The following is a 22,422-nucleotide window of genomic DNA, read 5'->3' as shown; positions in this document are numbered from 1 at the left end:
GTCAGCCAAATCCCCTACGCTGATCCGTCCCCAGAAGCTTTGGTACATTGATGCTGTGGTTTTGCAGTCAGGACGCTGAGCAGAGTACACTGGCTTGGGAGCTACGACGCCTAAGCAGGCGAGCCTCTATTCCTCTCGGCACCCGTTGCCGTCTTTAAGTCTTCCTTCTTGACCTGCGTACCTTGCAGCGACGGGAAGTCAAAGCTCGCATCACCACCTTTCAGGCCTTGCCATCTTCCGTAAGTCCGCCTGTTGTCCCACACCAGCAGCCCAACCCACGGCTGCACGTTCCAGTGCAGTGTCAGCGTCGCATTCTGCCGCTCTGCAATCTTGCCCGTCACATCAGTGATCTGGTACTTGGGCATCCCTTTTTCAAGCTTGATGACGCCGGGCTTGGCACCAGCCGGGTATGCTTTCTGGTTATCGCGCTTGCCGGTCTCGGCTTTCTTTGCGGGCTTCTTGGTCTTCTTCTCTGGCTTGGCGTTGGCGTTGGGCGGGTGAATGTAAGTGTTCTGGTGCCACGGAGCGTTGGAGGCGGGGATGATGGCGTCCCAGATGACGGACTCGGAAGCGGGTATGCTTGAGGGGTTGGAGGAAGGATATGAAGCGGTGATGTAGACAAAGATCTGCTTCGTGTTCCAATTGAATACACTCGATAGGTCTGATAATCGTCAGCATGTGCTTCTGCTCCAAGATTGAATACTTATGTTCCATACCAGCATCCAGATCGAACTTCACATGGGCGAACTCCTCGCGCTTCGTGCTATAGTAGTGTGGACGTCCCTTCACGCTGCAATAACATCAGCCGGACTCAGGGACGAGCGATGGTGGCGAGCATACACCTGCACGTTATGCAGCTCGAGTGAGGCGGTCGGCGCCTGTGCGCTCAAGACAATGCTGACAGCAATGGCCGCAGCTACGGCAAAGGCCACAGACGTGAAGTAGCCGAACACATTCTGGGCGCGTGTGAGAGTGTTGTGCATCTTAATGTTCTGGAGGACAGCGAGAGCTGCCTTATGTAGTTGAAGCTATCGCATGGTTGATGCGCAGTAGGCATGAGAAGGAAGGTGGCTTCAAGTGAGGTGGTCTCTTGGCTTGGCGAACCGAGCACCGAGCATGAGGCGGAGCGATCCAGTGGCTACAAGATCCACCGCGCCTTCATCTCCATGGATGACTCCGGATCGCATCTTAATACCGCATGAGAGGGGATTCACGATGCCTCGAACAGGTAACGCACTACGCGAAGCCATGAAGACGCATGTTCGTGGCCGAGCGGCACGAGGTAGTATGGTAACGGACGACTGTGCTGCTCTGTAGGAAAATACTTTGGCCGGGGAAATGTATAGACAGGTTTGTCTTGGCGGCGACACGGTAGGCATAGAGGACGACCTTACTGGCCCTTGCAGTTCTTACGATCGAGGAAATGCTGCTGTAGACTTTGACGCCTCTACAACGCTGCATCCGCAATTATTCCACCGTTCACCGCCGAGCACACGTTTCTCTTCAATGCTTGGACCGAGGAAATCGTGGACCAAGGAAATGGGCTTCGTAGGCGACGCGGATCTGACTGACTATGCTAAAGGCCCAACCAACTTCCCTCCAAAGACAGCGAAACCCGCATGTCATTCTCCTCCTGGCGCGTGGGACTGAGCTTGAAAGTACCGTCATTCCAGAATATTTGGGCGAAATCGCAACGTACCAAGCTGTGTGTATTGCTGGGGTGCTGATCACTTCCACATTATAGCCATGAGTCGAGAACGGTGTCTACAAAGCCCTTCAACCTCTCCGCCCTCCAAGCGACCATGTGGGAGACGGGAGACTCAAGCAGAAGGCTGAATCAGTCGCCGAGTAATGCAGAGTGATAAAACGCAAGTACTACATTGTGCTCAGACCTGCATTGGTGGACGGCGTTATGGATGGTGAGGCTGCAGAAGCTTACAAGCTTGGCCAGTATGAGCTGAAGGAATCTGTCATTCACTGAGCGTGGCTCTTGCACAGCAGCAGGAAAGCACGTCAACGAAAATTCTGCGCTACGGAGTGCAATTTTGTGAACCTTGAGGCTGACTTGTCGCTAGGACATTGTCGTGTAACAGAAGACTTCGCGAGGCCGGAAGTTCTTATGGCTCAGCTTGCTTCCGACGTTCGTGTCACCGCACTTGCCGCCCCAGAATAGTACGATTCCGTGCACTTGGCCACACCTCCATCATATTTTCGCATGTACGGTTACATTGTCGCCTTCAGCGAGGCTGCCTTATGCGCTGTGGTGTTCGTGGCGCACGCTCAATATCCGGCTGCGTCTACCCTCAAGCGGCAACAGTAGGTTACCAGCAGCATGTAGGCAGCTGACGTGGACACGGTGGGATGAATCGCTGACTGCTCCGCCACTTCTTATGACAGAGCTGTCATCTTGAAGAGTCGGTGTAATGATGTCTGGCTCAACATAAGTAGGCATGCTAATTCTTAGACTTCTAACTTATGGAAACCTTGCACTTGCAGCAAACGCCAAGCTATCACTTACACTGTACTCGACATGTGCACGAGCTGAAATACGAATTTGGCATCACGCCACTTCGCACAGACCAGTACACAGTCGAAGACAAACACTCCTACACCGGACAAATAGCGTCCTAACATGCCAAACCAAGCAAACGACCTAAACCAGTTATAGGACGACCCGGCCGACTGACAAGCAAAGCCTCCAGCAACGCAGCATCCCCACCACCTCACACCTTCACCTCAGCCGAACAAAGAATCAACATGCTTATCATCGCCCTCATCACCGCCCTACTGGCCTCAACCAACGCTCTGCCCCATCCCCAAACAACCGGCGGCGGCTCACCACCGCCCTTCCCACCCAATACAACCATCAGCTACTACCAAGGCAGCGTAACAGACAATCACTGCTACATGTCCGTCGGCAGCGGCATCGTCTTGTTAGAGGTCTGTACGGTCTTGAAGTGGAGCGGCGTGCGCATCCCACACCTACCGGGCAATGACTGTTCCTTCACTGTCTATCACGGCTCGAACACCTGCGACACCTTATCTGGCGAGGTAACGACGTGGCAGATTCCTGCTGCCGGCAATGGGAGTGTTTGTGTCGATGCTGGTGTGACGGATGGTGGGTTGAGGGAGAAGGCTAGTGGGGTGTGGGCTTGTCGTTGAGTGTGAGGGGAGATGCTGTGGAGTCAAGCGGTACGGTAATGGTTGGGGGTGAAGATGATCTGCTGTAGATGCTTGTGTAGACGGCGTGCTGGCTGCCTGATGGCAGGAAATAAGGGTACTACAGTGAATGCAAGGTTGCGTGACTTTTGCCATTCATCGCCGGCGCTACTTTTTGACAGGAGTGCTTGCGATCATGCATTCTATCTCTCACGCGAACAAGCATCGTATCAAGCACAAGATCCAGATTCGGATGCTAGCAATCTTCCATCTTGCCCTCTGGCCACAGATCGATCCGTAAGGCGGCAGCACTCACCAGCAGATGCTGGGATCGACAAAGGCGATAGACCAGAGCTCATGTACCACGGATATCAACCATGTCACAGCAACGCTCTTATAAACGCACACTAAGCCATTCGAATGGAAGCCGCTCAAGACTTCGTCATGACCCAGTCGCCCCCTTCCGAAGTCGACAAGAACAACACCAACACCAACAAAACTGGCAAGACACAGTCTGCACCACCGTCCCCATCCTCGCCTTCATCAGCTAATACCCAGCAACCACAAGACCCAACCAACACCGATATCAACAACTCAGCAAGTCTGGCGGAGCGGGCCATTATTGAGATGTCTGCCGCGGACGACAACTCAGCCAGTTCCCCTCAAGCCTCAGAAGTGCAACGGACCGCAGCAGTAGCCACGTCCGGCCCCGGTAGGGCGCAGCAAGCCGCAAACGCAACGAACACGAGTTTGTCATCAGGTGACGGAGTGCACGAGGGGATCGAGCACGGGGTGGAGGATCGGGTTTGGGAGGCGATGAAGTACATGGGCGGGCCGTGGTCGTGAGAGGATGTCGTCGTGCACTGAGGGCGAGCGCGAGTGCTGAAGGCTGCAGTTCAGTGGGCTCAGGGATCGGTCAGTTCGGTTTTCCGTAAGCTAGTAAAAAGCCGATGAGGGATCCGTATATCCTGATCGTACTTCACGTGCCAGCTCCCAGCGAACAGAGCAGGACTGCCTACAAGACGCCCAGACTGCCCTACCTCCCCACCCCCCAAACTCCTGTCTCACTCCTCATCCGCATACCACAAGACCACCCACGCATAGGCATGTCCTCCGCCAACCCCACTCCAAACCTCCATCTATCCCTCACCACGTCCTCGTTCCTCACGACCTTAACAACCGGACTGCTGACCTCCTCACAGTAACCACGAATTGTGAATGCCCCGGCGAAACAGCAGGAGAAGTGCAAGAACAACTCGAAGACGCCGCAAGACTTTTGAAGAGTATAGTGCACCACGAAGAGACTCCTAGAGCCCATCCGGGAGCGAATAGAGACTCTCACCCACGCCCTCACGTTTTGGGGGGCGTGTTGGTTGTGCAAAGAGGGGGTGTGGTTTGGATTGGAGGTTGGCTTGATAATGTTGTCTTATAATTGGATGTGTGTCTAGGTTTGCTCGTTGCGGTGGCGGAGGGCGTAAAGGGGGGGCGGACAGATCGTTTGACTGACAGAATCGGATCTGAGTACAGCGTGTCGTATGCTCAAAGCAAGCCCACGAATCAAATACCTCACCTTCTTCTCCCCAACCCATCCGCTCGTGAACCCCGTGATCGTCACACGACACCACCTAGGTCAATGTCGACACTGGACGCCGTCCCACAGCTCAACCAGATCATCGAGCAGATGGGAGCTGCGGAAGGCGCATTGACAGACATCATGAGCGAGACTGAAAGCCTGCAACGAGCGGTCGGAGATGCGGGGGAGACATTAGACTCTGTCTGGGCTTATGTTCGAAAGCTGAACATCGAGCTCCATTCCATGGGTGCGGCGAGTGAGAGGTTGAAGGCGGAAGTGGGAGTTTGGAAGGGTATCGTGGAAGGGATGGAGGATTGTGCTGATTGGTTGATCGAGCGTTGATTGCTTGCTTGCTGTCTGTCTGTCCGTCAGCGGTACGGGTAGGACCGCTAATCGCGCTGGAGATGAGGAATCTGTAGCTGCAAGGAGTCGTCGAGATGGCCTGCGTTCGTAGTTCGAGCGATTTGGAGATCTCTGTCATTCAGATGGTAAGCATAAGTATCGATCCAGGTTGTCGCGGGACATGTGGTCCTTGCTCTTGTAAGAGCTCGCTATGGGGGGCTTGCAGTAGGAACTAGTCAGCCTTCTGACGACGCTCATGATGCCTCGCGACCAAATAGCAATGGCGCAAGCCGTAGCTTACTTGTACTCCTCGACCTCGGGTTACACCGACTCCGACACCGCGCCAAAGCCGAGCAGACAGCGCAAATAGGCAGTCGGCGCACTGGAGGCCAGACTTCTCGGCGGGCAACGAGTCAATCTCACGCACGACGTCTATCTGGTCAAACGAAGCTCCGGGGATACTCCGTCTGCGGCCCGGAACGCAAGCACCGCCGGTTTGCCATGCGTCGGGCGTAGATGTAGAAACATCCGCCTTCCTGCACAAAGAGCGAAAGTGCTGATCAGAGCACTTCATCCAAATTAAGAGTGATTCCACTGCACTCTTGCGCCGTCGGGATGGCGGTAGACGACACGACGGTGGTCTACGTGGGCTGTACCTTGTTTCCAGCCACCGCGGAGGAAATGGCACGGAAAGGAGGAGGAGGGAGAGGTGGCGGGGTACAAGGTCTTCTCGCACTTGCAGCAGTTTGTTGGAGCGACAGCAGGCTCGCCGTTCTGCAAGGTCCTCCACGGACATCTCGGGCGGAACCTGCGTAGACTGCCCGACGGAGTGCGGTTGTGATGGGCTGGGGGAGCTGATCCGATTACTGGTTCCTGCCGCGGAGAGACTGGGCCTGGAGGTGCGGCGGTTGGTGAAGCAGCCGGGTGAGTCTGAGCGGAGAATGAAGAGGAAGCGGGAGGGGTTGAGGGAGGGTGTGGAGAAGTTGTAGGGGTGTACGGTGGATTTGGTACGAGGGATGATGGGAGAGGATGAGAACGATGACAATGGAGAGTGGAACAGAAAAGGGTGAGGGCGAATGGTCGGCAGTAAGGGGAGCAGGGCGCAACTAGAGAATACAGTGGTGGTGAGCAGAAGGGGTGGTCTGAGATCTGGCATGGACGAAGAAACATCGTTAGGATGTGGGTTCGTGTGTTGAGTGAGGTTGGAGAACGCTGAGTTGCGGCCGTCTCGTACAACATCCCAAGTCGAATCGCAAGACCACGGACGTTGTATGGAGCAAGTAGAGGTACGGTTGATGTGTGGCGATTGAGGGAATACGTGGAGACGTGCTGAGGTTGAGGGGATGTAGTGGTGCATGTCGCCTGCGGTTGAGCACTTGAAATGCGATGAGCGATGAGTGATGAGCGGCTCTGCGAAAACAGACGGACCGATTCGCCGACGAAGCTCGAGGCTCCACCCGCTCGTGCATCTCCACGCGGGTGGGGCGGGGCTGGAGCTGGAGAGAGCTTCATCACGTGTTCTGCGACGGTGCAGAGAAGGTTTAAGCGTGCATCCTCAAGACCTTACCTTGAGCATATTGAGCTGGTCGTACCGAGGATAAGATGCAGGTCCCTGAAGGTAGCAGACGAGTGATGTGTTGAAGTTGGTCGGAGACCACTGTTGTTGAGGCATCTTGAATAATACCCGCGCACCCTCCCCCTCGGCATCGCCCCAGGCTAAAGTGAGAATGCTGGCGGGCTGATATTCCGCATTGGAGTTTGGGTGGGTCCCCAACGTCATGGGCGTTGACGGGGGATTGGAAGCTTTGGCTTCGTGAATGTTCAGACAGACGGCGCTTGCGAGCTTGGACTAAGTAATACGGCTTCGCCAGCCTCTTCCATAGCCACACACACACACACACACTGCACATACAACCTGTGAATGGTATCTGTATTGGTATCGTCTCTCCTTTAGCTGTACGAACGTTCCTGCCTTGTATTATAGCTGTCGAGGAAGGCAGAAGAGTCGAGAGAAGGTGCGTGGGAGAGCTACTCCTCCACCCCCATCTGCATCTGATCGAGGCATCACCGCCGACACCATCCGCTCCGCTCCGCACTCGCGCACGTGGCTGCCCGCGACTCATGTGCGACGACGAGCTCGGCTGACGGGTGTTCATCCAACAGGACAGCAGCAGTCGAGTCTCCTTCCCGTATAGCTGTTGGGAGACATCGCCCAGCATGACCGAAACCCCCCGGCGGGATGTCCGCAACCACATCCTCTTCGAGGTCGCGACCGAAGTCGCCAACCGCGTCGGCGGCATCTACTCCGTCCTCAAGTCCAAAGCCCAGGTCACCACCGCCGAGTATGGCAGCCTGTACACCCTTCTCGGCCCCCTCAACCGCGCCTCCGCCGCCGTGGAGGTGGAAGAGCTGCAACCCAAAGACCCCGCCATGATCGCCACCATCAAGTCGATGAACGAGCGAGGCATTCAGACACTGTACGGGCGCTGGCTGATCGACGGCGCGCCGCGTGTCCTGCTCTTCGACACCGGCACGGGATACTACAAGCTGGACGAGTGGAAGGGTGACCTCTGGGCCACCGCTGGCATCCCCTCCCCGCCCGACGACCACGAGACCAACGAAGCCATCGTCTTCGGCTACCTCATCGCGTGGTTCCTGGGTGAGTACGTCTACCACGAGAAAGAGCGCGCCGTCATCGCCCAATTCCACGAATGGCTGGCCGGCGTGGCGCTCCCTCTCTGCCGCAAGCGCAAGATCGACGTGACCACCATCTTCACCACCCACGCCACCCTCCTCGGCCGCTACCTCTGCGCCGGCAGCGTCGACTTCTACAACAACCTGCAATACTTCGACGTCGACGCCGAGGCCGGCAAGCGCGGCATCTACCACCGCTACTGCATAGAACGCGGCGCGGCGCACAGTGCTGACGTCTTTACCACCGTCTCCCACATCACCGCCTACGAGTCCGAGCACCTCCTCAAACGCAAACCCGACGGCGTCCTGCCCAACGGCCTGAACGTCAAAAAGTTCAGCGCGACCCACGAGTTCCAAAACCTCCACCAAACGAACAAAGAGCGCATCACCGACTTCGTCCGCGGCCACTTCTACGGCCACAACGACTTCGACCCCGAGAAAACCCTCTACTTCTTCACCGCCGGCCGCTACGAATACCGCAACAAAGGCGTGGACATGTTCCTCGAATCGCTCGCGCGACTGAACCACCGCATGAAGTCCTCCGGCAGCGACATGACCGTCGTCGCCTTCCTCATCTTCCCCGCGCAAACCACCTCCCTCGCCGTCGAAGCACTCAAAGGCCAAGCCGTCATCAAATCCCTGCGCGACACCATCGGGCACATGCAAGCGAACATCGGCAAAAAGCTCTTCGAGAAATCCCTCGCCTGGCACGAAGGGCAGGAAGTCCCCGACGAACGCGATCTACTCAACAGCCAAGACAAAATCATGCTCCGACGTCGCCTCTTCGCGATGAAACGCCACAACCTCCCCCCCATCGTGACGCACAACATGGTCAACGACGCCGAAGATCCCATCCTCAACCAGATCCGCCGCTGCCAGCTCTTCAACCACAGCTCCGACCGCGTAAAAGTCATCTTCCACCCCGAGTTCCTCAGCAGCGGCAACCCCGTGCTGCCCATGGACTATGACGACTTCGTGCGGGGCACGCACATGGGCATCTTCGCCTCCTACTACGAACCCTGGGGCTACACCCCCGCGGAATGCACCGTCATGGGTGTCCCCTCGATCACGACGAATCTGTCCGGGTTTGGGTGCTATATGGAGGAACTGATCGAGAATGCGAGTGATTATGGCATTTACATCGTCGATCGCCGGATGAAGGGGATCGACGATAGTGTCAACCAACTGGCGGACTACATGTTCGAATTCACCCGCAAATCCAAACGGCAACGCATCAACCAACGTAACCGAACGGAACGACTGTCAGATCTACTCGATTGGAAGAGGATGGGGATGGAGTACGTCAAAGCGCGCCAACTTGCCCTCCGCCGCGCGTACCCGGATAGCTTTGCGGAGGGCGAAGGGGGAGAGGACGTGGGGTTCTTCGATGGGATGGAAGGCGGGATGAAGATCACGCGGCCGTTGAGCGCGCCGGGCAGTCCGAGGGAGCGCAGTGGGATGATGACGCCGGGCGATTTTGCGAGTTTGCAGGAGGGGCGGGAGGGGTTGAGCACGGAGGATTATATTGCTTGGAAGTTGCCGGAGGAGGTGAGTTTTGCCCCCCCCCCCGCCCCCCAGACGACAGCGAGGGCACAGTCCCTAGTTGTGGGGATGCACGTTTGCATCGAAGGGATACGATTGCTGACGTGTGCGTGTGTGACTTGCAGGAAGAACCGGAAGATTACCCCTTCCCCCTCACGCTCAAGCAGAAGAACAAGAACGCCGCGAATGCTGCTGCGGCGGCGGCGGCGGCGGGAGGATTTGGGGGCGAGGAGCAGGAAGAGGGGACGGGAAGTTTGACGCCGACTATGATGGTGAATGGCGGGGTGAATGGTGGTGCGAATGGGAGTGGAGTTGGCGCTGGGATGGGCAGTGCGGTTGGTGGGGTAAGTGGAGGGGGAAGTGGGATGGGAAGTGCGGTCGGGGGAGGTGGGAAGGGGAATGGGGTCAAGGTTTAGTAAGCCCTAACCTCAAGTTCTCGATCCTGACTCTCTCCCCGGAGGATGGAGGTATGTGATGTCATGGCGCTGAGCGGCGGAAGTGGGGACGAGAGTGGTAGGGAGAGGATGTGTGAGGAGGAGGAGGAAGGAAAGATGGGAAAGAAGGAAGGATGAGGGCGAATGCATACGTGTTAGTCTCTAGCATCGCTCTACGAAGCAGAGTAAGTTGCCGAAAGAGAGAGAGCGTGTGGTATGTTGTGTGTGTGTTTTGTGTGTCGTTGCGCTGAGCGACGATGTCGCGGCTTTTGGCCCTTTAGCGAGGAAGGGCTCGTGTATCGTGCTTGGGCTTTTGTACATATAGTGTCGGAACAGAAAATAGAAATTCACGAGTACGGAGATCTACCTTACCCAGTCTTATGCTATGCTATGCTATGCTATGCTATGTTATGCTATGCTATGCTATGGGTTACAGTAGTACAATGTGTCAAAAACCCCACTCACACCTGCGCGATAAAAGGGCCATAGTGTCGTGTTGCCCGTACCTTCACGTATCACGAAGCGATGGCATAAGGTATGGGAAGGAAACGAACGTGCTCGTGCAGCATAACCGTAAGCCATAAACGGCGCCCCAGTAAGCGATGGAGGATACCCATCCCATCCCATCCCATCCATCCATCCCGCATGTGCGAACGCGGAAGAAACTTTTGCGATGCCGATCCGAGTCGAGATTCCCGCGTTACACACGATGAAATCGACATGAGCCACGTCTCCCCCGTCAGCCCGTCAGCGTGTGCACGCTCACTCAAGAGGTTCCCTCGCTTTCTGTTCTCTGTTCGAACGATATTGACTCGAGGGTGCTGGTATGATGTCTTGCGCTCGAATATTTTTTTTTTCGTGTCGTTGGGGATGAGTGACTAACTGTATTATGCATGCCGCCTACCCGCGTATGTCGGCTGACGGTGGTGAGTATGACAAGACCGCGCGTTTAGCAATGAGGATGGTAGCAACGTTTCGTGGTTTTGTTCACGATCTCGTCGAAAGTGACGAATGGGAAAATGAAGGGGATGTCCCGTAGCAAGCGCGCAAGGAGCTGAATGATTGTTTTCCACAATAGCGGCGGGGGTGGCGGAGAATTTGGGGTCGGCGTTGTTCGCATCGCATCGCATCGCATGGGCAGGGTAGGGTTGGGTTGGAGAAGCAATATCCGCTGCAGCTCACGATTGTGGCACGGAGCCAATTTCGTCAAGTTGCCGTCACATCTTGCACGGTATCCAACGAAGCACGTGAAACACTCTTCCTCAGGGAGCGGCGTGGCGTCTTGATACCAGTGAGAAACGGTCGGCTCGACGTCCGCGCCACAAACCGCAACTAAGGGATAACATTGCGTTCGGGAAAAGCGGAAGATTCGAAAGCAGAACGTTCATGCGGGAGTGCGGTTCTGGGACGGAGTCGAGGCGTCAAAGGCAGGTCATTGTGAAAACGGTGGCAAAGGAATGAAACGGTCGAGCGTATGAGGTACGTGGACATTGATAAGGACGTGATGGCCTGCGCCGTTCATACATATCCTACAAACGTCAGTTAGCACCACTCCAAACTCCCAAGAACAAGATAGCGTACTCACCTTTCCGTCCACCAGTGAAGAACTGCCGCACGATAAACACCTGCAGCCCCGCCATGGCCACCATCAAGCCCACCTCCATCAGACTGAAGTTGAAGATTCTCTTTTCCGTGCTTCGTACAGTACTGAAGTTCCGATTCTCCCGCGTGCGAAAGTACTTCTGCTGCCGGGTAAGGGTGGAGATTTGGCCGGAGAGCTTGAGGATCGTTTCTTCGACTCCGCTCAGTTGTTCGGGAGTGGCGCCGGCGCGGGTGGGGAGGAGGGGCCGGGGTTCGTTTTCGACCTAGACATGCCGTGAGCATAAGGAAGGGATTGGAAGTAGTAAGGAGGGACTGACTGCGATCTCGAAGTCCACCAACTTGTCGGTCAAAGTGGACATGGTGTTGTCGAAGCAGAAGCGGTACTCGCCGACATTGTTGGCGGTGAAGACGAAGTCGCCCTGGCGTTCTTTTTGGCCTTCGAGGACGACGCGGTCTTTGTTGGGTTCGGAGGTAGGACCGTAGACGGAGTAGTCAACTGTAGCACGCCGTATCAGCCTTGCCGTCCTTGCTTTTGCGCCAAATGAGTGGAGGCTAAGATATGGTGTAGCGTACTGTCAAAGGACCCCCCACTCTGCACGGCGAAGTAAAAGGCCACTTTTGCGCCCTGCTTATCGACGTAGGCATAGAAGCATTCTTTCTCGTTGGGCACGAATTTGTAAGTCAGGGCGGTGGCGGAGACGGAGGTGGTGAGGAGGGCCAGAAGGCCGAGGAGGGCGGTGAGGGCGAGCATGACTGGTGCTGTAGCCAGTCTATGTCGCGGCTACCGTGTAAAGGTCATTGCACAGTAGCCTTCAATGCGGCATTGAGGGGTCTCGAATGTGGAAGTGGACACGCGACGCTGGAAAGCGCAGTTGTTCATTCGTCAACTCAAAGCGGAAGCTAGCGGCTTGTCAAAGCAAGGGAATAGTCACGCATATGCAGATGGCGCTTCTGCACATCTTCTACGGTGAATCGTGGAAGGCGGCGAATGTGCTTGGCGACAGATCGCTCATCCCTTAGCAAAGGTCCTATACCGCATGTACGAACTCCGTTCGACAGCGCAGCAATGTAGGGTATGGACGGGTCTGCCAATCTTGCCACCCTTCCGCCCGAGCTCATTGACCCCATTGCGAATTATGGTCCAGAAGCCTTCCACTTACGGTTGGTCCTCTTCAGCAGTGTACAACGCGAACTTACAGATATTGGAGCTTGACACTATTGTAAACAATGATGGAAAACTGAAGACTGTGCTGTGAAGCTGGTCCCGACACTACTAGGCTCTGTGGGCTCCTCTCCGCCCACCCATCTGGGTTGTCTGTATCAGTACCCTCTCTTACAGTGTCCGCGAGCTCTCGAAAGACCTTACTTCGCGTGCTCGCGCCCCTTGAAGCGTGCCTTCACTCCATCTGACGGGGAGAAAAGCGGAGCGTGTTAGTATCAAATCCCCCTGCAACTGGCCTTCAACCCTGTCGAACCCGACAATCTCCAACCCTTATGATCCGCCATCCATCTCAGCATTTCGTTGCAAGGCAATAAGAATCCGCACTTGACCATACTGGATCCCGTCCCCCAGCTAGCTAGCCATAGAACTCCCGACTTGAACAACTTCAGCTAGCACGGAGCGAGAACCATATCCCAAAGCAACGAAAAGACGAACGAAAGGTGGCAAAGGTCGTCACTCAGTCACGAGGAGCCACAGACTATGCTATAGGATTGGACGACATCACACCGAAACTATTGGCGCAGAAATTCAGCTTCCTCAAGACAACGTCCTGGAAGAGTGTTCGTTCTTTGGAGATCCAGTAGGCCCCAACTCTTCGACCAACTTACTTCCATGATGGTTGGCCGCATTTCGAAGCTATTTTGATCTCCATGACTGGGTAAGAGAGACTCATTATCGGCTTCGAAGGTTGCAGCGTACGCAAGCAAAGGGAGACCTCCATCGAGATGGGCACGGTGTTCAGCCTCGCCAACTTTCCATGTAGCGCACATCGGGTTGCAACACATGCGGGTGCCGAGTCTGACCATGATCGGATCCGTCGCCCTGACGACAAAGGCGCTGCGATACCTGAACCTGCGCATCATAAACTTCGAGTCCGCAAGCAGCCGCTAGGTGCTGAGATACATCGCCGTCACGAGTCACGTGTCACGTGACCGACATTGTCATCGGAAAGATGCAGGCTCCAGACCATCGAGACGTGCTGTGCATATTGATTGACAAGAACGTGATGGTCAGAAGGGCTGGGGGAGATATTGGCAGTGAGTAAACAGTACAGCATGCTTTGCTTGATACCGCAGGCAGGGTGATGGTATCTTCGTCGGCGTAGGAGCGTCGACAGCGTCCGCAATGCGTCAAAATTTAAGGTTTCGCACACACAAGGCGTTGTCGTCGGACCACCAGCATAGTACCTATATATGTCATTTATCTTCGCAGCTTTCAACTTCGCACTGAGCTTCTTGCCACCGGCCTGACGGTCTGCCGAACCCAATCGGTCACAGGGAGTCATCTCATTTGACGAATCTCATGCCGACCTCTGTGTTCACGAACAAAGACAACCGTATAGTAGTACACGTACCATATCGTAACTCTAGCAAGCCTTGGGCCTGGAATCTGGCTGATGGGTGGAAAGTGACATTGTCCAGCAGCTTGACAAGAATGTAAATGATGAACTGCGTACATACATACAGTAGCGCATTACGCGCGGACATGAAAACCCCTACCTTGATGTCTTGGGGTCGTAGAGAGCCGAACAAAACATCCCCGGAAGAGCTCGCTCTGCCGAGCAGCATGCCACGTTAGGCAGACCAGCCCATCCGTACGGAACGCCTAAAGTGGACAAAGATGCGCTTGTTCGAGACGGGAAGAATCACATCGCGCCATGGTTGGGCGGATGTTCGCTGCCCTGTAGTTGTTGTGGGGATGACTCAGCGGCGCATAGCGAGTAGGCACCCTCCTCATCCGCATTCACGAGGCGCTTTCTCTGCAAATGATGGATCGTGAGAGCTCAATGCTCCACAAGAGCTTTCCTCCAGGGCGCCGAACATGTGTGAGCACTCGACCCTAGGTTCGACCGATCTTCGTGAGCTTTCTGGCAGTTCATCCGAGGAGCCGTGAGCGTTCCGTCATCTGCTCCTGCTCGCTCTCCTTGGTAGCTTTGAGAGTCATCCGGCGGAAAAACGAGGTGAACGCGTTACTGCGCCGCCACTGACGCTCGTGACGGGTTCCATCATCCTTGACCTCAATCTCGATGCCGTTCCAGCTTCCCGTACCGAAGGCCTGATTGATTTGCAGCAGTAGGAGGCCGATGCCGTAGAGTAACGCCAGCGCTGCAATGGTGGCAAACACTGTGACGATGACGCTGAGTAAAGTTGTGGTGGAACAACCGCATCCGAGAGCTTTCGTACGCAGCTCGAAGCGCTCACTCCGCAGGGGACAAACGTCAGGGTGCGACACCGGTGCTAATAGATTTGTCGTGGCTACGCAGGCACCAGATGTTGGGCACCAGCCGCAGCCATGATGGCTGTTGATGCATGAACGACAGTCTTGGAGTTCCCAACAAGCTGCGAGGCGATCTTGATTTATGTCGAAGCCAGCCATGCCAATCTCGATGATGTACTGTTCTCGATGCTTACACAGTGTATTTCAAAATGGTTCAGGAAATTCCACTTTTCAATGTGATGTAGATGCAGCTCAGACGTGGAGGATGGAGTGACGAAAGTGCACGCGAGAACGTGACGAAGTTGGCAGGCACATGCGGCGGCAGCACCCGACGCTATTCTATGCACCAGCTCTAAGCTTGCAGATGCATTGGACGCAGTACGGGTTTCTCTGCACCACAGGCGAAGACATCCTGTCTCTTGCTGAGACGATACAACATGGCAGAGGAAGCGTCGCCTGTGTCTTACGAGGACCTTGCCGCCATCGAAGATGAGTTCGAAGAGGTGGACTCCGAGATTATGCGCAAGCAGTATGCGCTGTCGCAGACCGTGTATAACAAGCGTGCAGACGCCGTATCCAAGATATTGCACTTCTGGCCTCTAGTGATCGAACAAGCACCGCCGGAGATCGATCAATACATTCAACCTCAGGACTCTCGAATATTCAGCGAACACCTGAAGAGCATTGCCATTTCACGACCGGAGCTAGACCGAGATGCTTCGAATGGCAACCCAAGAAGTATGCACATCAAGTTCGAGTTCAGTACAAACGAGTTCTTTACGAATACATCACTGGAGAAGACATTCTGGCATCGCCGCGCGAAGGATGGGTGGGCAGGGTTAGTGTCCGAGCCAGTCAAGGTCCACTGGAAGAAGGGCAAGGATCTTACGGAAGGCCTGACAGATGCCGCAGTCGCCCTGTTCGGAGCGAGGAAGAAGGTGGGCGATGTGACAGCCAAGGGTCTCCCAGAGTACACAGCATTGGAGCGAAAGGTTGAGCATTTGAACGGCGCGAACACGAGCTTCTTCACGTGGTTTGGTTTCGTAAGCGGTAGACGATTTGTGAGTGCAGACGAGAGTGCGCAAGCGTATAAAGAACACGCTGCGAAGAAAGCAGCACGCAGTCATGGCAAAAAGGCCACCTCTGGAGATGCTGAGGCACCGACGGAAGAAGAAGATGATGCGGAGAATGATGATCAAGCGGTCGAAGTGCATGAAGCTGGCGAAGAAGTCGCGATCTGCCTGGCAGATGACGTCTGGCCCAATGCGATCAAATACTTCATGCAGGCGCAGGAGGTTGGAGATATGTCTGATCCGGAGTTTGAGGAGGATGGCCATGATGAGGACGAGGACGACGAAGACGACGAACCCGTCGACATTCGTAGTCTGGTGCAAGGCAAGGACAAAGGCCGCATGAAGGACAGTAACGGCCCGCCCACGAAGAAGGTCAAGAGGTGAAGCTCGGTATAGCTTCTAGACACTTCCACTCCCAGCACGAAAGCCGACCAGTGTGCCGAGACCACACATACTCGAGCGCAGTGCGGCTGAGAACGAGACGTCGCGTCCGCAACGGAAACACACTCTGGCTTCATTCGCGTACGTGTCAATATCAAGCGGTCAGCTGCAGCAAATGCGACCCCTAAGCGAGTGGGCCGTCGAGCACGACATGAACGGTTGCCGTGACGGCATCCTAGCGCTCGCTCTGTTACCACATGCAACTCTTGGGTTACATGCTGGTGAGCGTCACGAGAAGAAGGATCGAGGAGAAGCCGGAGATGCTGACAACTGTAGAGGGTCTACGATTACCAGTGCGCTTAGTTACCCACAGGTGCGAAGAAGGCAAATGCAAGTCCAGCGAGCTGTGTATTGTGTACCACTCAATCAACCTTGTGGGCTTCGCCGCCATCACCGTCAATCTCTGGGAACCGCGTAACGGTCGTGCTTTGACAACCCTTTTCACATGCTTTGTGTGTCTCTCGTCCGCCGCCTCATTGCTTCGGCCATGACCTTCTCCCACCATCTACCAATAGGCAAGCTACCGAGCAGCAATGAGTTAGAACGTGGCTTCTTTCCGCAGATCCACTTCCCCGCAGTCATGTTCGTTCAGACGCGCCACGAGCCGTTGACGTATTCCCTTTGCAGCCACACGAGCCCGTTTTTGACTGGTAGGCTTGCCTGTATCTAGCAGGTCGTTGACCGCTCGACAGGTCCGTCATACCGAGGGCTCCTCTCCTCTTTGTGCGACATCAAGGTACCGGGCAGCCAGCCTCCGGCCAACTCTCGCCGCGAAGAAAACCGGCACTTAGCCTAACGAAGCTGAGAAACATAGCCGGCACGATTAGGTAACCAAAATCACAATAGCGAGCCATTCGAGAGCAAATACCCTCACCGCAATCGCAACGTGCCATCGAGCAATCTCTGCCGCTTGGCGTGACTCTGCAGAATCAAGTAGGTGAGCCGTTTCTGGTTGTCTAAAGTTTGAAGAGCCGGACCCTGCGCCTGCTCGTCATCCTGTCCATCCTTCCCTTCGCGCATAGTCTGCTGAAAGCTGCCGCACGCCTCGTCAGCTTGCTATCGGCAGGTGCTTCTTTGCACGTTTCCTTCCGTTGACGCAGGAGGGTGATCACTGCCTAACGAAGTATCACGTTGCACAAGCGTCCGCGCTGTCGGAGTCTCTCACAACGCCATTCGTCAAATGTATGAGCTCCGCTGAGGCCTACCGACGGAGTGCGCACCGACCGCCGTAGTGGGATTGCCTGCCGAGCGCTTCGAAGGTGCAATCGACAGTCAGAAGCAGCACTGTGTAATCGTAATCGCAATCTCGGGATCAGCGGTCTGGACCTTACTGTTCTCCCTCTTGGAAGCACCTCTTTACCCCAGCAATCTGCTTGGGAAGGCGCCACCACCGTCGTGGCCTGGAAAGCCACATGATCGTCAACCAGCGCAGTATTGCGTAGTCTGAGGTGTGATTTCTGGACTTCATACGACCTCCGGCCAGATCGACTTCGGGAGGGTTGGCGACGCTTTCTGCAATTGTATCGCCACCACAGCAACCTCAGGTCTGTCTGGGTTGTAATACATCAACACTGGCTCCAGCACGCCTTATAAGTGCCGATGCGGCCCCTGTAATGCCAACCAAGACCGTTGCGACCATCAACTCCACCGGCCGACAAGCTGCCTCCTTCATCAGGGCGGCGTCCGCTGTAGGATGGCACGTCAAGGCGCAGATTCGGAACGAGGAAGGGCTCGTTGCAGAGGAGCTTGCAAGCTTACCGAACGTGGAGATTGTCGAAGGTGACCTTATCGGACCTAGGCGTTCCCAGCTTCTCACTCGGCTTTTCAACAATGTTAACATCGCCTTCATCAACACTACGCACTGGGGAGATGAAGTAGCCATCGGTAAAGCTTGCGCAGATGCCGCGAAGAAGGCAGGTGTCAGTCACTACATCTATTCGAGCATGCCGGATCATTCTACCTTCGGCAGGAACTGGAAAGCACTGCCGATGTGGTCTTCGAAGTTTGCGATAGAGAACTACGTTCGCCAACTTGGCATACCCGCGACCTTCGTCTATACTGGCATTTACAACAACAACTTCACCTCGCTACCCTATCCGCTTTTCCAGATGGAGCTCCAGGACGATGGCAGTTTCGAGTGGCAAGCTCCCTTCCATCCGAACGATCCTCTACCATGGCTTGACGCCGAACATGACGTTGGCCCGGCGCTGCTGCAGATCTTCAAGATGGGCCCGAATCACTGGAAAGGTCAAAGGTCTGTACACTCTTTCACCTTCGGGATGTAATCAAGTCATGCTAACACCTCTAGCAGAGTAACACTTGCTTTCGAAAAATTAACACCGCTCGAATGCTGCGCGCTCTTTGGGCGTGGCTTAGGTCGACCGGTCAACTACGTCCATGGACCTATAGAACTATCGGTCTCCGTACCATCCGGCTACCGCGAACAACTTGAGATTCTCCAGGAGACACTGGGCGACAAGCGTGCGCCATACTTCCCAGATCTCGAGTATCCGAGTGAAGGTCGCAGTATCTGGGAAGGCTACCGCGGCATCGAAGAGTACGCTCGCGAAGTCTTTCCCATCGAAGAGTATGCAAATGGGCTGAGGTGGATGGAAGAGCCAAGTGTGGCGGGCACGCCGAGTGAAGCTGGTGCGCCTACTGATGATGGCGAGCCGTTCGGCGCGCCGAGGAATGGATCGAGACCGATTACGCCGGCTGGCCCCGCGCATCCACTGCATGTGTCTGGTGCATACACGCCGCGCTCGCATCCGGAAGGGTTGGATGACGATTTTTTTGTTGGAAGCACGTAGGGTCTGCATTCTTGGCTGGGAGTTTTCGGTCTCAAGCCCATACTGCCCAATCGGCATTACAATGGTGGCGCAGGTGGTCATACCCCTTTAAGCATGGCGCTGGTATAGGTAGGAAAAGTCTGAGCACGTACTGGGTTGAGGCATTCGGGTGGCAAAACAAAAGTTTGGTGCGCATTTGGCGTCGGGAAGAGCGAAAGGTCATAAATGGTGAGCAGCGCAATTCAGCTCTAAAGGAAGCATATGGCGTAACATGCGGGCTACTTACATGCATCCCTCATAAAGCGGAGAATGGCATGTCTACACAGGGAGAAGAACGTAATATTAATGTCCGCTCCCTACGCAAATTCTGCAACACCGAGACCCAAACGCCACGCTAATACCCAAGCCTTCAACCGCCACAGCATGCCACTATACAAGCATCGTCACGTCGCTGCCGCTTTTGGCTTCTTGCGCACCGCTGCGCCGTTCAGAGAGTTGACCGCATTTTGTGCGTCAGCCTTGCTTTCATCCTGGTGCTCCGTAACAGCGCTTTCACCCGCCTTCCGCTTCTTTTTCCGCACCATGCCACCCAAGTCATTGACCTCGGCAGGTTCGTTACTGGCTGCGCTTCGCTCCTCCCTCGATCTGTCCCCCGCACCGACATTCTCCGCCGTACCGATTATGTCCACGCCCCAGTCACCGGTCAGGCCGCAGGAACTTGCTACCTCCGCAACCCACTTCGTCGTCGAGCGAGCGGCAGCCTCCACATTTGCGAAGTCTAAATGTAGAAGCGTCTGCATGGCCTTGTCGTAGCCTTCCCTGGAGATGAGCAAGCCGTCACCGCGCTGACTGTCGATCATGGTGTCCAAGTCTGCGGAGCTGGCAGTGAGTGACGAGGAGCCGTTCTTCAGCCTTGGCTGACGTGATATGACGGGCCCGGTGAGACGCTTCCGCTTTCGCTTAGACGGGCTGCTTTTTGCGGATGGGGTTGGCGTTGCGGCTCGGTCGCTGTCTGCGCAAGAGTTTGCAGACTCCTGGCTCCCGCCATTCTCGGCGATAAGCTCGCCGTTGCTGGATGCTTCTGCAGAATCTATCACAACCCACAAGAAGCCGACGACCCGGCCTGACGAGCATTCTTGACGAAACTCCATTGCTTCCCAAAAGCGATCCAGGTCTCGGACATTATTCCATCGGCCGCTCTTACGCTTGGCTGGGCTGACCGTGACACTATAGCTTTCTGTTAAGCCGACCTCGTCGTCCAAATCCTGCATGAAGCGTGACTTTGGATCATCAGGAAACCTCGGAAGCATGGAGCGAGGGGGAGCGTCTGGTGGTAGACCGCGGGTCTTCGACAACTCCAGTAGAGGATGGCCAGGCTTCCAACTACGGGCGTGCTGATGTTCATTGCGTGGCAAATAGCTCATGAGCTCATGCTTACTATACCCAGGTATTGTGAGATACCCGCACACGTCTGTACTACTTGACGCAGACCGTGGCTGTCCGCTCGCCGACGTATCGAGCAAAGGATCGAGCACTTTGGCCCACCACTTAATGAGCTGTCTGTCGTCTAAAGGGCGCTTTAGCCCATTCTCTGCAGACCCAGGGAATAGGTACTGCGACTGAGCTCGCGCGAAGAGAGAGACGACCACCTTCCGGTTGGGATGCTTTTGCCTTTCTATACCGACTAGCCACTTAATGAAAGTGGTACAGATGATCTTGATTCGAGAAGGCGGATGATTGACGACATATCCAGTGGTGTCGACTTTGCTCACGAACAGAGTCGTCGTGTGCTTCGTCGAGTAGATTAGAACCTCAATGCCAATGCCGAGGACGCCTTCCTGCTGCTTGTTCAAGAGGTCTGTCATAAAAATGGAGGTCTTCGCCGTCTGTACGACAGCCACACTAGTAGTGAGAAAGTGCGAGCTTAGTTGGGTCTGCTCAGGATCACATCCAGGGGAAGGTGAATATAACGGCTCACAAGACCGCGACCGAGTATAGATATAGCGGACCTTACCCTTGAAGGCCGGCCATATGGGCGTGTTCTTGGAAATCTGCTCCTTGGAGCCCGCCGGGAGCGCTGCCGTCAGCGCATCACACAGCGAAGTCCTTGATCTAGCCATGATTGCTACGGATGGCGAGTGATGGACGAGTTGAAATGGCCGGATGTCATCTCGTCGTTATTTCTGCTGAATGTCTGTCCTCGCATCGGTAACACTCGAGAGGAAATCATAGCAACCCAACCTAAGTGAGCATGCGAATTACATGTTTTTTACCAAGATATGCAGCTTTTAAGCGGCGAAAAGAAGCCTTGTTGGTATATCTTCAAGCGCTGAAGTGCGTCGCGCTTCGACGACGCGTTCTATGTCTCGGCTTACTGCACATCACGGGTGGTGGAGCAAAGGGTTAGGGTCTCCAAACCTCCCATTGCCTTGCTCTCCTATACCGTAACCACAAGTGCACAACATTTCTGCCATGGCACCGTCAAGAGCTCCCTTCGTCTGTGCGTCATGCGCGCGATCACTCAGAGCACAACGACTAGGCCCGCCCACTGCCAATCGAGCCTTCTCCGCCACCACCATCCAGCACGAAAAGCTCTCATCGGACCAGCCGAGATGGAAACAAACTCCGCCTGCGATGCGAATGGCCTTTCGATTACGGCCTGTACCCAAGCAGCCTGTATGGAAAGTAAATGATGACCCTGAGCTATTAGACGAGATGTACGACGCCTTTGTGGGACGGGTCGGAGACGCAGCGAAAGGGCAGGAGGGACTGCAAAGCACATCAGGGAGAGATCTTCTACCGGAAGAGATCAAAGTCAGTACTGCTGAAGACGATCTGGTTGGATGCGGCTGACAGTATGTATAGTGGCTGGCTGTAACACACAAGTCCTTCGAACACGGCGCGCAGGGTTACAACGATCGCCTCGCTTTCCTCGGCAAGCGTATAATCGACCTTCAGACCTCACTCGCGCTCCTCAACAGCCCAGCATCGCCTGCCACCGCAACTCCGGCCGACGATCGCAATATATTCCGCCACGCCGCATTGGAGAATGTAGACAACATGACGGCCTACGGAAGAGCACAGGTACTTGCGCCAAGTCGGTTGGCGAAGGTCGCGCAGGGCTATGGACTGGACAGAGTGGTCAGATGGAAGCCGAGGAAGAGTGACAACCTGCAGGCCTCGGGTATCGATGTGGTGCTGGCGCATGCGGTGTACAGTATTATCGGGGCGCTGGCGTTGCAGCGGGGTGGGGAGGTAGCGTCACGGACGGCGAGGGAGAGGGTGCTGCAGCCTTTGGGATTAAGATAGCCAGCGTTCAAACGAAACTTAACCA

At 55.3% G+C, this 22,422-nt stretch overlaps 15 protein-coding genes across 15 annotated transcripts; 8 read left to right on the top strand and 7 right to left on the bottom strand.

The window, feature by feature from the left end:
* Window positions 1-110: 110 nt before the first annotated feature.
* BAUCODRAFT_124956 (uncharacterized protein) lies at window positions 111-983 on the bottom strand (the record flags this gene model as incomplete). Its single annotated transcript, XM_007680912.1, has 3 exons — window positions 111-661; window positions 717-790; window positions 841-983. 3 exons carry the CDS (start codon window positions 981-983, stop codon window positions 111-113), a joined length of 768 nt encoding a protein of 255 aa, XP_007679102.1.
* Window positions 984-2,757: 1,774 nt separating this feature from the next.
* On the top strand, window positions 2,758-3,162 carry BAUCODRAFT_124955 (uncharacterized protein; the record flags this gene model as incomplete). The annotated part of the gene is made up of 1 exon (XM_007680911.1): window positions 2,758-3,162. One exon carries the CDS (start codon window positions 2,758-2,760, stop codon window positions 3,160-3,162), a length of 405 nt encoding a protein of 134 aa, XP_007679101.1.
* A 134-nt stretch (window positions 3,163-3,296) lies between these two features.
* On the top strand, window positions 3,297-4,080 carry BAUCODRAFT_36704 (uncharacterized protein). Its single transcript, XM_007680501.1, has one exon. The coding sequence runs from the start codon at window positions 3,580-3,582 to the stop codon at window positions 4,003-4,005; it is 426 nt and encodes a 141-aa protein (XP_007678691.1). The 5' UTR covers window positions 3,297-3,579; the 3' UTR covers window positions 4,006-4,080.
* A 29-nt stretch (window positions 4,081-4,109) lies between these two features.
* On the top strand, window positions 4,110-4,364 carry BAUCODRAFT_124953 (uncharacterized protein; the record flags this gene model as incomplete). Its single annotated transcript, XM_007680910.1, has 1 exon — window positions 4,110-4,364. The coding sequence occupies one exon, from the start codon at window positions 4,110-4,112 to the stop codon at window positions 4,362-4,364; it is 255 nt and encodes an 84-aa protein (XP_007679100.1).
* Window positions 4,365-5,190: 826 nt separating this feature from the next.
* On the bottom strand, window positions 5,191-6,552 carry BAUCODRAFT_226319 (uncharacterized protein). The gene has a single exon (XM_007680909.1). The coding sequence runs from the start codon at window positions 6,429-6,431 to the stop codon at window positions 5,307-5,309; it is 1,125 nt and encodes a 374-aa protein (XP_007679099.1). The 5' UTR covers window positions 6,432-6,552; the 3' UTR covers window positions 5,191-5,306.
* Window positions 6,553-6,912: 360 nt separating this feature from the next.
* BAUCODRAFT_36702 (glycosyltransferase family 3 protein) lies at window positions 6,913-10,120 on the top strand. The gene is made up of 2 exons (XM_007680500.1): window positions 6,913-9,316; window positions 9,436-10,120. Exons 1-2 carry the CDS (start codon window positions 7,292-7,294, stop codon window positions 9,724-9,726), a joined length of 2,316 nt encoding a protein of 771 aa, XP_007678690.1. The 5' UTR covers window positions 6,913-7,291; the 3' UTR covers window positions 9,727-10,120.
* A 1,142-nt stretch (window positions 10,121-11,262) lies between these two features.
* On the bottom strand, window positions 11,263-12,097 carry BAUCODRAFT_150425 (uncharacterized protein; the record flags this gene model as incomplete). The annotated part of the gene is made up of 4 exons (XM_007680908.1): window positions 11,263-11,273; window positions 11,330-11,609; window positions 11,664-11,842; window positions 11,920-12,097. 4 exons carry the CDS (start codon window positions 12,095-12,097, stop codon window positions 11,263-11,265), a joined length of 648 nt encoding a protein of 215 aa, XP_007679098.1.
* Window positions 12,098-12,891: 794 nt separating this feature from the next.
* Window positions 12,892-13,468, bottom strand: BAUCODRAFT_226262 (uncharacterized protein). The gene is made up of 2 exons (XM_007680907.1): window positions 13,238-13,468; window positions 12,892-13,204 (listed from the first exon to the last, which is right to left on the bottom strand). The coding sequence occupies exons 1-2, from the start codon at window positions 13,429-13,431 to the stop codon at window positions 13,081-13,083; spliced, it is 318 nt and encodes a 105-aa protein (XP_007679097.1). The 5' UTR covers window positions 13,432-13,468; the 3' UTR covers window positions 12,892-13,080.
* Window positions 13,469-13,478: 10 nt separating this feature from the next.
* BAUCODRAFT_124950 (uncharacterized protein) lies at window positions 13,479-13,853 on the bottom strand (the record flags this gene model as incomplete). The annotated part of the gene is made up of 1 exon (XM_007680906.1): window positions 13,479-13,853. One exon carries the CDS (start codon window positions 13,851-13,853, stop codon window positions 13,479-13,481), a length of 375 nt encoding a protein of 124 aa, XP_007679096.1.
* Window positions 13,854-14,064: 211 nt separating this feature from the next.
* On the bottom strand, window positions 14,065-14,965 carry BAUCODRAFT_94432 (uncharacterized protein). The gene has a single exon (XM_007680905.1). It carries the CDS (start codon window positions 14,942-14,944, stop codon window positions 14,444-14,446), a length of 501 nt encoding a protein of 166 aa, XP_007679095.1. The 5' UTR covers window positions 14,945-14,965; the 3' UTR covers window positions 14,065-14,443.
* A 257-nt stretch (window positions 14,966-15,222) lies between these two features.
* On the top strand, window positions 15,223-16,242 carry BAUCODRAFT_74627 (uncharacterized protein; the record flags this gene model as incomplete). The annotated part of the gene is made up of 2 exons (XM_007680577.1): window positions 15,223-15,828; window positions 15,922-16,242. The coding sequence occupies 2 exons, from the start codon at window positions 15,223-15,225 to the stop codon at window positions 16,240-16,242; spliced, it is 927 nt and encodes a 308-aa protein (XP_007678767.1).
* An 80-nt stretch (window positions 16,243-16,322) lies between these two features.
* BAUCODRAFT_225847 (uncharacterized protein) lies at window positions 16,323-16,917 on the top strand. The gene is made up of 2 exons (XM_007680904.1): window positions 16,323-16,520; window positions 16,576-16,917. The coding sequence occupies exons 1-2, from the start codon at window positions 16,415-16,417 to the stop codon at window positions 16,788-16,790; spliced, it is 321 nt and encodes a 106-aa protein (XP_007679094.1). The 5' UTR covers window positions 16,323-16,414; the 3' UTR covers window positions 16,791-16,917.
* A 995-nt stretch (window positions 16,918-17,912) lies between these two features.
* BAUCODRAFT_150423 (uncharacterized protein) lies at window positions 17,913-19,109 on the top strand (the record flags this gene model as incomplete). The annotated part of the gene is made up of 2 exons (XM_007680903.1): window positions 17,913-18,553; window positions 18,611-19,109. The coding sequence occupies 2 exons, from the start codon at window positions 17,913-17,915 to the stop codon at window positions 19,107-19,109; spliced, it is 1,140 nt and encodes a 379-aa protein (XP_007679093.1).
* Window positions 19,110-19,320: 211 nt separating this feature from the next.
* On the bottom strand, window positions 19,321-21,444 carry BAUCODRAFT_225688 (uncharacterized protein). Its single transcript, XM_007680902.1, has one exon. The coding sequence runs from the start codon at window positions 21,206-21,208 to the stop codon at window positions 19,532-19,534; it is 1,677 nt and encodes a 558-aa protein (XP_007679092.1). The 5' UTR covers window positions 21,209-21,444; the 3' UTR covers window positions 19,321-19,531.
* Window positions 21,445-21,560: 116 nt separating this feature from the next.
* On the top strand, window positions 21,561-22,397 carry BAUCODRAFT_74525 (uncharacterized protein; the record flags this gene model as incomplete). The annotated part of the gene is made up of 2 exons (XM_007680572.1): window positions 21,561-21,902; window positions 21,954-22,397. The coding sequence occupies 2 exons, from the start codon at window positions 21,561-21,563 to the stop codon at window positions 22,395-22,397; spliced, it is 786 nt and encodes a 261-aa protein (XP_007678762.1).
* Window positions 22,398-22,422: the final 25 nt, after the last annotated feature.

This window comes from Baudoinia panamericana, assembly GCF_000338955.1.
Source record: "Baudoinia panamericana UAMH 10762 unplaced genomic scaffold BAUCOscaffold_10, whole genome shotgun sequence".
Lineage (NCBI taxonomy): Eukaryota > Fungi > Ascomycota > Dothideomycetes > Mycosphaerellales > Teratosphaeriaceae > Baudoinia > Baudoinia panamericana.
This window is presented reverse-complemented; position numbering and strand designations above follow the sequence as displayed.

Excerpts from the sequence above, each read along its gene's own strand:
- BAUCODRAFT_36704 (XM_007680501.1), top strand. The coding sequence starts at position 3,580 with ATGGAAGCCGCTCAAGACTTCGTCATGACCCAGTCGCCCCCTTCCGAA.
- BAUCODRAFT_226319 (XM_007680909.1), bottom strand. The coding sequence starts at position 6,431 with ATGCACCACTACATCCCCTCAACCTCAGCACGTCTCCACGTATTCCCT.
- BAUCODRAFT_36702 (XM_007680500.1), top strand. The coding sequence starts at position 7,292 with ATGACCGAAACCCCCCGGCGGGATGTCCGCAACCACATCCTCTTCGAG. Across the intron at positions 9,317-9,435 it reads CTTGGAAGTTGCCGGAGGAG|GAAGAACCGGAAGATTACCC; the intron begins GTGAGTTTTGCC and ends TGTGACTTGCAG.
- BAUCODRAFT_226262 (XM_007680907.1), bottom strand. The coding sequence starts at position 13,431 with ATGATGCGCAGGTTCAGGTATCGCAGCGCCTTTGTCGTCAGGGCGACG. Across the intron at positions 13,205-13,237 it reads ACCTTCGAAGCCGATAATGA|CTTCGAAATGCGGCCAACCA; the intron begins GTCTCTCTTACC and ends AGATCAAAATAG.
- BAUCODRAFT_94432 (XM_007680905.1), bottom strand. The coding sequence starts at position 14,944 with ATGGCTGGCTTCGACATAAATCAAGATCGCCTCGCAGCTTGTTGGGAA.
- BAUCODRAFT_225847 (XM_007680904.1), top strand. The coding sequence starts at position 16,415 with ATGCGACCCCTAAGCGAGTGGGCCGTCGAGCACGACATGAACGGTTGC. Across the intron at positions 16,521-16,575 it reads AACTCTTGGGTTACATGCTG|AGGGTCTACGATTACCAGTG; the intron begins GTGAGCGTCACG and ends TGACAACTGTAG.
- BAUCODRAFT_225688 (XM_007680902.1), bottom strand. The coding sequence starts at position 21,208 with ATGGCTAGATCAAGGACTTCGCTGTGTGATGCGCTGACGGCAGCGCTC.